Raw genomic sequence first — 14,562 nt, 5'->3', positions numbered from 1 at the left:
GTTTGCCAGACACCTGGCAACGCTTCAGTTCTGTCAGTTTGTTGATGTTTGGCCTCAGTGACTGAGCAGTTGAAACCTTCAGGATTGCAGCAAGGTGTGCGTCAGATAGTTGTGTTCGGTTTTTATGACTTGTTTATATTCATTGTGGAAAAAAGTGACACTGCCTCCATGGCTGACTCTGCCCGGCAACTAATGATGCTGCTGTAATGGGTTAGATCACAGAACCCCCCTTGGGAGCTGCCAACTGATGTGCCAAGACTACTACTGCCTCTGCTTTCCTGCCCTGTCAGCTTAGGACTTCAGTGCCCTGCCTGGTTTGAGCCAGACTTGCTAGCCTGCTGCAAACCCAGACCCAGGTCTGAATCACATCCCCTAACAGCTGTAGGCTTACCTGAAAGCAGCTTACAGAAGTGTTCTTGCCTTTAACACTCAGTGCCCAACTCCCAATGGGGCCTAAACCCAAATAAATCCGTTTTACCCTGTATAAAGCTTATACAGCTGTTTGCCTCCCCAGGTATTAATACATACTCTGAGTTAATAAGTAAAAAGTGATTTTATTAAATACAGAAAGTAGGATTTAAGTGGTTTCAAGTAGTAACAGACAGAACAAAGTAAGTCACCAAGCAAAATAAAACAAAACACACAAATCTATGTCTAATCAAACTGAATACAGATATTCTCACCCTTAGAGATGCTTCAGTAAGTTTTTTCCTCAGACTGGACACCTTCCAGGCCTGGGCACAATTCTTTCCCCTGGTACAGCTCTTGTTCCAGCTCAGGTGGTAGCTAGGGGATTCCTCATGATGGCTCTCCCCTTTGTTCTGTTCCACCCATTTATATATCTTTTGCATAAGGGGGGAATCCTTTGTCCCTCTCTGGGTTCCCACCCCCTCCTTCTCAATTGAAAGACACCAAGTTAAAGATGGATTCCAGTTCAGGTGACATGATCACATGTCACTGCAAGACTTCAAGCCTTCATTCCTCCCAGCCTGACTTACAGGAAGGCTTGCCTGCAAACAGAGCCATCCACAGTCAATTGTCCTGGTTGATGGGAGCCATCAAGATTCCAAACCACCATTAATGGCCCACACTTTGCATAATTACAATAGGCCCTCAGCGTTATATTTCATATTTCTAGTTTCAGATACAAGAGTGATACATTTATACAAATAGGATGACCATAATCAGTAGATTATAAGCTTTGTAAGGATACCTTACAAGAGACCTTTTGCATGAAGCATATTCCAGTTACATTATATTTACTCACTAGCATATATTTATAAAATCATATAGAGTGCAACGTCACAGCTGCCTCCATGGCTGACTCTGTCTGGTGAATAGTGATAGTAACTCTGTCCCTCTCCCCCAGCCAATGGGAGCTGTGGGGGGCGGCGCCTGCAGCAGACATTGCCGGCAGCGTGTCTGCATGCGTCTCTCCTCTGCAGGCTGCAGTGGGAAGGTTCTTGGGCTGCAGATGGCCCGTGGGCCGGGACTTTGAGACCCCTGACTTACAGCATCGGATGAGGGCCTTTGGAGATAATACTAATGCACATAACTGAAAATGTATTTTAAAAGCAAAGCATCCATATTTTTTAAAACAATTATCAGTATGAGGTATCATTGATAAGGATCAATACTTGGTGGCTTCTGCTCATTTAGGATATTCAAACAACCCACAATAATTAAGATTTTGCAGAATAAAAACTTCCATTAAAAATGATTCTAGCCTTTATGATAGTGAAGAAAACCTTTCAAATGTGAGCAGAGCATAATCTATGAGGAATTGGTTTCCTGAGTCTGCAGAGGGCCTGAAACAAGTTCTGAGATGTAAATTACTCCACTTCATGATGTAAATTACTCCACTTCATGTAAACAGTGTGACTCTCAAACCTAATAATGATAATGCAATAATCATATATTTAAATAATTTAGTTGCATAACTGTGCACCTAATTTACACAGTTACCACAGTTGCTTGCAGTACATAAATCAGACCACTGCACATATGAGTAGACAAAAGGCAGAAATAGTAATTGTCCTACGTTCCTTGAATTTTCTCTCACATCGAATGTAGAAATAAGGTTACTAACTACAAGTACGTTCACTGTATAAGGATCAGTATTGTCTGTTTTTGCAGAACCTCCCGTTCTTATCAGTAAAGATCTGCTGTAGATCAAAGCTAGTATGTTTCTGACTTATTACACCACAGATAGTTAAGCTAGTGTAAATAGGGGAGAACTTTACTGTTTTTTTACCAGTTCTTTGTTTCAGTCAGCCACACATGCATTGTATTGCTAACATTCATTTCTGTGTGGTTATTTCAAAAAAATGAGTACTGTATGAATGGGTGTGTCATCCAGTAAAATATAGCCGGCCGGTGTACAGAAGGTTGTGGGTAAATTAGCTCAAACTGATATTGCTTGATTAGGCAAACAGTGCCCAAGAAGATAATGACATTGAAGGTTTTATTGACAACTATGACACACTGGGAATTTTTAAAAACATTTTTATGGTGCCTACATATGCCTCAGTTTCCCTCTGTATTTTGCATTGCCACCCAGTGGAGGCAAAACACTGTTCCAACAGTGCAGGAGACAGGCGGGTGTGTCACCTCACTGTCGGGGTGGAATGACTGGGTTGTTAAAGAACTGGTTGAAACCGACCTAAATCAACAGAGGATCCAGAAAGACAATGAGAACCCTCAACGACTGAACTATCAACATCAAACAGCAGGAAATCCTGGCAGGCAGTCCTCCACTGAGCTGGAGGACAAAGGAGGAGGAAAAGTTGTCTGGTGGTGGGAATAAGAGCTGCCCCTTGGAGGGACTCAGCAGCTCTCACCTGAGTCCAAGGACAAAGGGAAGAGATCCAGAAATGCAACCCATCATTGCATGGCTTGGCCAGGATGGACTGTGGGTTAACCTTCGTCTCTCTTCGCTAACCCAAGGTCTTTCAGATTCTTTATGGCAGGTGGCTACTAAATTGTTACCTTGTTTTGAAAAGGCTGCCTGGAATTGTTGCACACTCACTGAGAGCATTATTATCTGAAGTGGTACAGTGCATGCCTCCCACAGGAGTCTGGCTCAGCTGGATTTGCTGCAGGGAGCCACAGAGAGAGACAGGGATTGCTGGTGCCTGCAGGCCCAGTCTCAGAGTCTTGGAGGCCATGGACCTGCCCCTGTGTAACTGTGTGTACCCTTGAGGTTTGGCACACTAAAGCAGTCACTCCAAAGGGACTGATTGCAGGCTGGGGCATAGACCAGACCCTGTGCATTTATGACACAACCAAGGGACAATAACTTGTAATATGAAAGTCTGTCCATTTTATTATGATTATCTGGTGTCAGTAATGGCATAAAGACATACATCATACAGATGGAGCTATTCCATAGTGCTCAGGGCAGAGAATTATGGGCACTTTCCAGTGTGCCTACCTGTGTCCAAGAACACTCTTGGAGGTTTTATACAAGTTCCAAAATCATTCAATTAATGATGTATGCTTGAGGGCATCATGGGCATTCCCAACATGGTGGCTAGCATAGCAGTTCATGCTGCTGTATTCTCCAACTGTGCAAATATATTAATTCCTCACAACTGACAGCACAGACACACCTTAGAAGACAGAATAATAGCAGGAGGTAGCTGCTATATCACCAAACATCAACACACAATAAACAAGCGACCATTAAATGATCCAGGTTGCCTGTAAGACTCTTTGGGATGAGGCTTGACATTACAGTGGCAATCTATCTATGCCCTGGTCTACACTGGGGGGGGGGGATCGATCTAAGTTACGCAACTTCAGCTATGTGAATAACGTAGCTGAAGTCGACATACTTAGATCTACTTACCGCAGTGTCTTTACTACGGTGAGTCGACTGCTGCCTCTCGCTGAGCTGGAGTACAGGAGTCGACAGGAGCGCGCTCAGGGATCGATTTATCGTGCCTAGACTAGACACGACAAATCGATCCCCGCTGGATCGATCGCTGCCCGCTGATCCGGCTGGTAGTGAAGACATACCCTATGATAGTTACACTCTGATATACATTTTCTGGCCAGAAAAGATGCACCATATGATAGTTTGCTAAAAATATTGAATATTGGGGGGGACAGATATTTTTCTTGTCTCACCACAGAGAATGTAATTACATCCTTGTCCTCCTGTGATTCTTTGGCATCTTGCCTACTGCTTTTTTACCTTGGGTAGTAATGAAGCAATAAACTGACTAATAAGAACAGATGACACCACTCCAATGTTGCGAGGACAGCTAAATGCTAGAGGAGTGTGCTTTACAAAGACTGAAAAAGCATTTCTTTAGAGACCAAGCTTTGTAAAAGAATGCTGCTGCCGCTGCTCACAAGTGGCCCAACATTCTTAACGTGGGCAGCTAAGCTCCATGAAGAACTAGGAAAATGACTGGATTGGGATACTGGTGCACTCTGACTATATTTTCCCAATAGTGAGCATAATGGTAAAGAAATAGTCTACAGACTGAGCTCCTGATTTAGCAAAAGGCTAAATCATGGGCATGTTACATTCTCTAGTACGAGGCCTGTTCTCACCAGAATACCTCTCCCCCATAGCTTGTGAGTAGAAAGGACAGACTGAGTGCAGTTGGGGAACCTTGACCATCTGTTAGAGGAACACCTGAACAGCTATTTTTTAAAATAGTTTTCATATAGGTGATATGGTAGAAAATGATTTTGAAAAAAAGTACATTGTTGTAAGCAACAACGGATCTGATTAACAATCTTACTCCTGCTTACAAACAAACGTAATACCAGGCCTGGTATCAAATAATTTCCAACCAATTTTACAATTTTGACAATATAAAACTAACCAAAAGTTAAAGCACGCACACTCTTCGGACCAGAGGTTCAGACAGATGACAGCCGTAGTACATGCGAGTTTAAAAAAACCAGATTTTTTACAACATGCATTTGTCTATTAGTAAACAGGAAAACTGTGTTAAAATGGAAAATTTAGAACAGTATGTACCAGGGTTTGTCACGTCAATGAGATAAAATAATATGCTGAAGGAATCGGATGAAGGTAACAAGAGCAGAACAAAAAATTTGTTTAACTGGGACATGCTGGATTTAAGAGGGCAAAGGATTGGAGAGCACTGCAGCTGAAACTGTGAACTGAGGAGTGGTGGAAGTGGAGACATTCAAGGATGACCATGAAGGTAGTGGTTAAACGTTCATCAAAGGTCCAATCTAAAAAACCCTTATTCACATCAATAGCAAGTGGAATTTCTTGTAGAAATAAGTTTTAATTGCACAAGAAAAGGTTTGCAGATTGAGCAACATGCCCCTGAGCAGGCAGACTCTTTTAATACACATTTTTTATTTTTTCTATTCTCCTTCCACACTTTTACTTTATGCCCCAAGGCCGGCATTCTCTCATTAGTCTTGTTCATCAGGTGCTGCAGACTGCACTGGATGGCTTTCTTCAGAATCTTCTTCCTGGAGAGGCAAAAGTTCTATATTTTCTTAGAAAAACAGATGTTACTAGATGATGCATGGACAGGGAAACTTTCTAACATCTATTGAGGTTCATGTATGATACTCATCACCATACTATCTGGACATCTCCACATCTGTGGCCAGGAGATTGCAAAAAACAAACAAACAAACAAACAAACAAGTAAATTAATATTTAATCACAATCGGTAATAGTCTACACAGCTGTGATTGAAGTTTCAAAAACTTCATTACCAAGACACATTTTGCTCTGTGGCCTTGGGAAGCACGTAAAGTTTCTTAACCTCAATTTGAGAAAGTCATTCCATCAAAGAACTTCAGACAGAACTTCAAGGTGCAACTGGAGATTAGAAGCATAATACACAGTCAATGTATAGCCACATCCACAGGGGAAAACATTCATTTGCAAATGTCTCCCTTATACATATTCATCTTTGTAACCAATAATGTGTGTATCGTCATACAAATGGAGTTGTAAACTGCTATATAGACAAGATTTGATTTTGCTGGGCTGCATTCTTGCTATATGGTAAGTTAGGCTTCTGTTTTATTTTTGTGCTTATCCTTTGTGGATTATGAGATTTTTTTCTGATTTAGTTGTCTCAGGGTTCTTAATTGTCCCATTTGTCAGTCCTCATCAGTACTTCATTAGTTTTAGTATAAGTAGTTGTATATGAATTTGGTATAAATGAGCAGTTTAAAGACATTGGTGTCATGCCAGTTAGGATCCTTTATAGTTAATATCAGAATTGAAGGCTTGGTTTTCCTTGTTACTTGTTACTGAAATTTGCGGCAAGATCTCATGACTTTAGTTTAGGAATAGGAGTCTGAATAGAACTGTTTAGTTTTAATGCCCCCTGTATGCTTTTCTAAGCTAAAGTATCAAATGATTCACTTGCTCTGAAAAAGAAAGGTGTTTTGCACTAAATGGATTATTTTTAAAAACTGTTACATTGTTCTATAGTCATGCATATTTCTGCTTTTATCCTGTGTTAATTTCTGCAACTAGGGATCAATATCTTTAATCGTATGGAAGGGGATTTTCTCCTATAACAAAAGACACACAGGGGAGGGGAGTTGCAGGAGGACTGAAATCAAATTTTCATTTCAGTTCAGTGATTTAATTTTTTTTTGACAACCTTCCTATAGCTTGTCAAGCCAAAAAAGAGAGAGCTCATTTAGGAATCTATCAGAGGCAGGTGCAGTCCATCTGGGATGGGATTTACACTGTGTTTGCGGCTTGATGCCATGTGTCCACTTATTGTTAGTGTCCATCTTTGATCCAATGGCAGGTTGCTACTTAGTGCTATGCCATCTTCATCATTTTTCTCCTTTCTCTCAGGGTTATGCACAATTTTTCCTCATTGCTTTTTGATTGGAAGTTTTTAATGAACCCTGATAATTTGAAGAAATATTGTTCTTCCACTCTCTCGTGTTCCAGACATTGAAGTAGCAAGTGCCTTTGTATCTCGGTCTCTCCTCGGTCCTATTGCTTGTATGTGAAAGGTTTACTGTGCTGGATAACTAGTACCATTCTTGCCATAAGCTGCCTACGCTCTTTTGTTTGCTGCTTTCCTTTGCTGTATTGTTTTTGTGATTTTACTCCCTCTAGTGCTCTCCCACATTTTTTATCTTCCATTTAGTTTACATGCTCCCCTGTATGCTTACTGTGATGATCTAAAACTATAATTCCCTACAACTGTGCTAATCAATACTCTAATCTGGCTCTGCAGATAAGGAAGTGTTTTGTTTTTCATTCCTTATGCAGGACAGTTCTTGGGAAGCTATTGTTGTCATATCTTAATCAATATGCTAGCTCTGTTTTGATAGTTCTCTGTCTTGTTATGCCAAAAATAAGAGAGTATGAGAGAGTCCACAGGACGGTTGCTTGTAAATGGTGTTGCAAATATGACTTTGACTATCCAGAGGCGGACCAGTCAGTGTGCATTAAACTTTTGCAGTTCCAAATAATAGTTTGTGGCCCAGAAATTGCAGACTTGCCTTTCTTTCTAACTGCATAGATTATCCTGTGCGTGAGGCGGGAATGGTGTGGGTAAAATCTTTAGAACCCTCCTCAGAATGGCCACCATCCATACCGTAAGCTGGTGAAGGGGATCTCCCTGATCTTGCAGCCCTTACTTATGTGAGAAGTTCAGTTGAAGCAAGGAGTGAAAAATTGCAAATTCCTCAAAGTGGGGAATATGTCTTTGTATGTGTTAGTACAGGGCATAGCACAATGGAGCCCAATCTTGATTAGGGTTTTTGGGGTGTTAGCCCTTCCTGTTATTTAATATTTATGACTGTATCTGGCAACTGATGTGTGGTTAGAGCATCCTTAACCTAGCCAGTCATTAGTTTACAGGAAATAAAAAAATAGTACAATTCTTTTTGTTTTGTTATCTATACCTCTATTAATACAATCTAGTGCTGTATGTTGCATTTTTAATCTGTAGCAGATGGTCTCTGATTTTTCCACCATAACTAGCATATATTTTTCCTGTTTAGCAAATTTTCATATTCCCTTGCTTGGTTCCTTTTCCAAAATTGGTTTATTTTATACCTACATTGAACTGCACTTATCATCTGTTGGCACAGTCATTTAAATGTTCCAAAACCTTTTGACTCTTGATGCATAACTTGTTATTTGTTGTGTACTGTCTAGAAACTTGGAGGTCTTTTTTCCGGCAATTTTCCACCTTTCTGCTTTGACTGCCTGTACAAATGAAAACAAAGCCTTTTCTAGTTAGGAAAATATTTTAAAAAAATTGATTAGCCAAAATATGTTGTTTTGCCCAAATAATTTAAAAACAAAATTTGTTACCATGTCAAGAATATGTATGTGAAGTTTCACCATGCAGCCATTTATTAAAGGCCAAGTTATGAACCATTAAAGCAAGGTTTATATGGGCAACTTCACTAGACTCATTACTATGGGAACCCTGACAGGCACCATTATAATTGTTTTTAATTTTTGTTGCTAAAAATAACATCCTGTGCAATGTTTAAACATGGCAACAGAACTTACGTTTAGCATGCCCTGAGGTTCACAATAGAAAGGTTGGATCTTATTGCATACATTTGTTTGGAGTAGTAGTTCCTTGGCATGAAATAAGCTGTTTATTTTTAAAATAATAGTATGAATTGTGCTGGTACAGTAGTAAGGTGGGTGTGTCTATTCGTGGCATGCTTACCATTCTACTTTTTTAAAAAATTCAGACAATAGGGCATACAGACAGACACTTCTCTGGAGCAGACATCATTCCCTTTGAGAGATCCAGATCTCAGAATGACAATATATGATGAAAAATAAAATCATAAGAGAAAGTTAATATTTCCACCGAAGTTCAGGCAGGACAATTAGTCGTGTGTGCAGGAGCTGAAGAATTTTAAGTGCTGTAGAGAAAATAACAGATTTTCCACCACATAAACTTTATCTAACTGTTTATAGTGTTTTTTAATCTTTTTTTCTTAGCCCACATCACAGAATTTGTTTTGACTTTTAAACGTTATTTTAAAAGCACCAATAGGTTATTTTCTTATTTAAGCTTTAATTATACTAATGCTGTGTAGATTAACTAGCGAATGTTTGTTCAGGGCTCTGAAGATTTAAGGAACTGTATAAGAGCTAAATATTATTAGTTTCCTGATTTTATTTCTGTCCCAAGATGTTTAGCTCACAGTTCCTGACATAGTCCACATGTTTATGTGTGTATCTGTCATACTGAAGAAGGCAAAGCCCCAGGAACAGAATGCACAAGGGAGTTGTGTCAGACTGGTCTTGTCCAGGATACAAGCACACATTAACTCTGCTTTTGCAACATTAGAGATTGGAGGAACACCTATGTTTGTTTCCACGTGCCAGCTATAAGTTACTCACAGGAGTACCCCTGGCTGCTCTGCCTCCTGTATGGAAATACATATTGCCATTAATTACAGCTTTTTCTTAGATTGTTGATATGATACACTAAAATACTATGACAGGTTTCAGAGTGGTAGCCGTGTTAGTCTGTATCAGCAAAAACAACAAGGAGTCCTTGTGGCACCTTAGAGACTAACAAATTTATTTGGGCATAAGCTTTCGTGGGCTAGAGCCCACTTCATCAGATGCATGAAGTGAAAAATATAGGAGCAGGTATAAATACATGAAAGGATGGTAGTTGTCAGCTATGTCTAGACTCTAGAGGAATCATTTCATTTGTAAATAAGAGAGAAAATTCCTTTAGTAGAGGCAGTTTTAATTTTATTATGATTGCCATTAACCTGGTTAGAGCCAATGGGTCTGATAAACACCCTTCATTTGGGTTAAATGGAGGGAGCAGTTAAGGACTTTGTACATCATGATAGCTGGAAACAATAGAATCCACAGCTCAAGGTTCTCGGCCATAAGGCCAGGCCTGAGCAAGAACTAACCTAGGGAGAATAAGAATTTTCTCTTGGATTGGTTGAAAATGCAAGGGTTAAGGGATTGTTCTTATTTAACATGCTTAATGCAATAGTGCCTGTGAGCCAGCCAAGAGTGGGGCCCCATTGTGGTGAGGCACTGTATAAACAGAGTAGTAGATGTTCCCTGCCTCAAAGAGCTTGGTTGTTGGTGAGTCTGAGAGACACAAAGCCCAGACAGCGGCAGTAGCAGTGGTGAGCATGGCCCTGAGTGGGAGCAGAGACAGAGCCCCGTGGGCATAGAACTGACTGGAGGAAATTGCGAGTAAGCAAACTACCTGCTTTGTTTGTTTTCACTGTGTCCAGAGAAACTAGACTTCCTGTACATTCTTTGTACATAAACAGGACTGCACCAAAACATATAGTGTGACGGGGCCAGGCCAGACGGCTACAGGAGAGTGCTCATATTGGGTGCTGGGAAGTGGGCCCCAGGTTAAGCAGGTACCTTTTCCCCTGGTAATTGAACAGGGGTTACTCCAGGTTAATTAGGACACCTGAGGCCAATCAAGGGCCCGCCAGAACCTTTTAAATGCCTCCCATCCAGTCAGATAGGCACGTGCAATAGAAGCTTTGGGGAACAGGCGTGCTACTGAAGAGCCAGACAGTACAGACACTGACAAACTCCAGGAGGGAGACCTCATAGGTACAGAGGTGAAGAGCAAGGGAAACCCTGCCCAACAGGGCATATAGCCCTTCTGGGCCCCAGAGGTTTGGGGGAAGAGACCCTGCCAGAGGGGAGAGACTGAACTGGGTGTCTGGTCTGCCAGCACTACGCCCAGAGGAGCTACCAGAGACTAAGAGGCTCCCCTCTCCCTCCCCTGTCAGGGAGGCTGGGAGGAACCCCTGCTTCCGCAAGGTGGGGACAGTAAACCCAGGAGCATGGGGAAAATTCCCAGGGAGAGAGGAATCCCCTAGCCCACCGCTAAGAGGAAACGCAGAGCCCACCGGGGCGGAGAAGGAGCTCTGCCACAATAGTTAGGTGTAGCAGGATTTGATTTTAATTGACAGATGGCATGTTGGCAAACATTAATTTCATCTGATGCACTGACAATGACAAAAAAAAATCGATTGGTAAGAAGGAGTGCCACCTCCCCTCTTGTTCCTGCGAGGATCATGTGTCACCGGCCCTGTGGCAACAGAGAGAGCCCTCTGCAGCCTCATTCTGTCACAGTCCAGCTCCCTCTCTCCCCAGACTGCAGAGCTGGTGACACCTGATCCCTGCCGGCGCAAGGTGCGGGGAAGGCTGCGGTCTTGGCACAGGTTGTGCCTGCAGGGACTGGGTGTCACCAGCCCTGCAAGTGTGCAGGGAACCCTCTGCACCCCCTGTAGTTTTAATTCTTCTGTAATAAAGCACAAGCAGGAAGACAGGGTAAATTTTTGAAAATGTGACTCATGTTCCCAAATCACATAAGTGCATTTGAAAATTTTACCCAGACTTAAAATAGTTATATATAGACAGATATTTACCTAACCACTTAAACTAAAGACTTAATCCAGACTTTTAAATGTATTTAAAAAGTCAGTATGATATGTTTAATTTTATTTGTTACAAAGTTTATGTAAATGATGCCACTGAAATACTACATGCAATCAAATGCACAGATAAAAACCTCAATCCAGCAACTGGCTCCATGTGGACCTCTGAAGCCAAAGGGAGTTTATACAGGCTCAGGGATCTGCCTGCACAGAACTCTTTAGCTCAGTGGATTGCTTTTCTTCTGGACAATTGTTTCTATTGTTAGTTTTCCATCTGTTACATATCACTGTGCTAACTTTTCAAAGAGGTGCTGTCAAGGTTGAAAGACTACACTTTTTTTTTTTTCTTGCTTTTGTTTGTAAAGTCCAGGTAATATTTGGTGCCTTTTCCCCCAAAGAAATACTTCAGTTCTTACGTTTTGTCACTAAAATAAATCCATGCTATTAGCCCCTCACTTGTGAGCAGCTGTACAATAATGTACCTGTGCATGAGTGACATAGAATACATCATTTTGGTGAGATTTTAGCCTCAAGGTTTCATAGTATTGTTGCAAATGATTTTTTTAAAATTTTGAACAAAATCTTGAGTGTTCTTTAAAATTGCTTTACTTTTTAAAAAAGTACTCTCTCTTTCTTTTAAAATCCATTCATGCGCTCATCTTAATTTAATCATCACCAAGAAGATGATTTATCACATTCTATTTTCACTCTCAATTAAATTTCCAGCAAGATTGCAGATTATTGTTGCTGAACGAAGATTTGGTTCAGAAATGGTTTTCACAAAACAACCTCGTGCATTTGGACTAATATTTTGCTGTTACATAGTAAAACTTTGGTAAATCTGATTGCATTATTTTTATTAAAGATGAAACAGATAAGAGCTGTAGACCTTACACATTGTGTAAGTGGAACAGCTAATAACTTCCTTGGATTCTGCAACATTACTCTCTAGTCCCTAGGAAGTGCAAAGAAAACTGCATCCTCCACCAATCTGCTTCTCATGGATGAGAGTCTAGCATCACAACTCTATTGAAGAGAGTGTACTCTTCTGGGCTACATTCAAATAACCTACAGGTTCTAAATCTTTGGACTGCTCCTTGTGTATTTTGTTATTTAAAAGCCACATTCACATCACATCTGAGTATGGGATGGGTTGAGTGTCAGAGGAGCACTGTCATATTTTATTAATATAGCATTTGACAGCTGTTAACCAGTGAAATGCGAGACTGGTTTGACTAAAAGAATACACTCGATCCTGCTGAGATGAAACCCATTAACCTGTAAGCCATGTATATTGAATTAGCAGACTGGCAAAATTAGTGTGTGCTGTGCTACTGGAAATCATGTAGAGTGGAACCCTCTTATAATGACTTGTGTCGATTATTTTGCTCAGTTGTATGGAGTTTCATTATAACACTAGAGTGTTTACCTGACAAAAAGATTCAGTATGTTCATGTCACTTCTTTCACCTTCAGACAGGTAGACTGGTCCTTTCTTTACCCACTGCAGTAGAAGGGACACTGGTTAGTGTTTTGTGTGTGGCACACATTTGTGGAAGACCACATCTTCACTTATAGTGGCAAACAGATGTACAAATTTGGGAACCAGGGATTCACGCTTACTACTGCTTCCTCCCCCAGCTTCCTCCCCCATGGGAGGATAGTGGCTACTTCCTTCCCCTCTTCCTCAACTTGGGCAGAGTAGTGGAGGAAGGGGACATGATAATCCGCTTGGAATGTAGCATCGAACACCTGTTGATACTGGCTGCATTCCAAGGAGGATTTTCAGAGTAGAACTCAATTATAATGGAGGGAATATTCACTACAAGAGGAGTAAAAGTCCACTGAATTGCTTTCAAGCAATTTGATACTGGCTGCATTCCAAGGAGGATTTTCAGAGTAAAAGTCAATTATAGTGGAGGGAATATTCACCACAAGAGTCGTAAAAGTCCACTGAATTGCACTCAAGCAATTTGGGGCTTCCACTGCCACTGCATTCTACACTGAGAAATTACACTGTGTTAGAACAGGAGATTGAGGTGTTGTAGGAAATAATGAGATGAAAACAACTCAGCGTAGAGGGTGACTCTCATAGTTAACCCTAGGGTTCACCACAGCTTGCTAATGTGATGTTATCTTCATTATGTCTCTGTGTATATCTTTTATATCATGTTACTTATGATTCCTAGAGGTTGTGCTCTAATATAATGTAATTTTCTAATGTAAACAAGACCAGTAAGGAGGGTTTCAGAGTAAGAGAGTTCACTGAGAGAGTAAATGGGTTCTTCCTCATTCTATCAGAAAAGATTTTCATGTTAGTTTTCTTTAACTGTTATGTCCTTTTTCTTTATAAAAATGGAGTCGTCATGTCACACCTTTGCTTTGCCTACTCTCAGAGACTGAAACGTGGAGAATTACTTTATTGAACTTGTATCAGAGGGGTAACCGTGTTAGTCTGGATCTGTAAAAAGTGACATAGAGTCCTGTGGCACCTTATAGACTAACAGACGTATTGGAGCATAAGCTTTTGTGGGTGAATACCACTTCAGTCATCTGACGAAGTGGGTATTCACCCACGAAAGCTTATGTTCTAATATGTCTGTTAGTCTATAAGGTGCCACAGGACTCTGTGTCACTTTTTATTGAACTTGGTTCTCTCATATGGGATAAAATATTGCTCCAGTATTGTGACTCTTAACCCCTTTATAAACAAATCTTTGATAATATGTCTAAGGTGTAACTACTTGTTTGTTGGGAATGTTTCAATGTAACATAACTGGAAAATTGTGCTGAATTTCATTTTTGTTTTGTTTTATTTTTGATTTGATGGATTACTTTTTGTGATGTTTGTCTTTTCTAGGAAATCCATGAACTATTCAAAGATTATGAATTAAAGTACTGTTATGTGGACAGAAATAAAAGAACAGGTAAGAATTTAGAATATTCCAGTACTTAAGATTGCATGTTTCCTGGTAACACATTTGCATTCTTTGATAGAACTAGTAGTCAGCTTCTTTTGCCACATATGAAATCATCAGATTGTGTCTGCCCACTACTTTAACTATTCCTAGACTTGTTCTTTGGCTGCATAAATTGTGGCCGTTTCCAACTCATATTGGAAAGCCTCATATTGACTTCAGTGGAAGGTAGATTGGGCCCA

The 14,562-nt window shown here is 40.5% G+C and overlaps 1 protein-coding gene across 1 annotated transcript in view; it reads left to right on the top strand.

The window, feature by feature from the left end:
• The window catches only part of LOC113405054 (ribonucleoprotein PTB-binding 2-like), a 64,199-nt gene that overhangs the window by 8,933 nt on the left and 40,704 nt on the right, over positions 1 to 14,562 (top strand). The window contains exon 2 of the mRNA XM_026655318.1: positions 14,263 to 14,329. Coding sequence (XP_026511103.1) covers positions 14,263 to 14,329 — 67 coding nt within the window. The remainder of the gene's footprint in view (positions 1 to 14,262; positions 14,330 to 14,562) is intronic.

Source organism: Terrapene carolina, unplaced genomic scaffold (assembly GCF_002925995.2).
Source record: "Terrapene carolina triunguis isolate 2854851 unplaced genomic scaffold, T_m_triunguis-2.0 Scaffold210, whole genome shotgun sequence".
Taxonomy (NCBI): domain Eukaryota; kingdom Metazoa; phylum Chordata; order Testudines; family Emydidae; genus Terrapene; species Terrapene triunguis.
The sequence above is the reverse complement of the archived record's forward strand: the minus strand, read 5'-3'. Positions and strand labels throughout refer to the sequence as shown.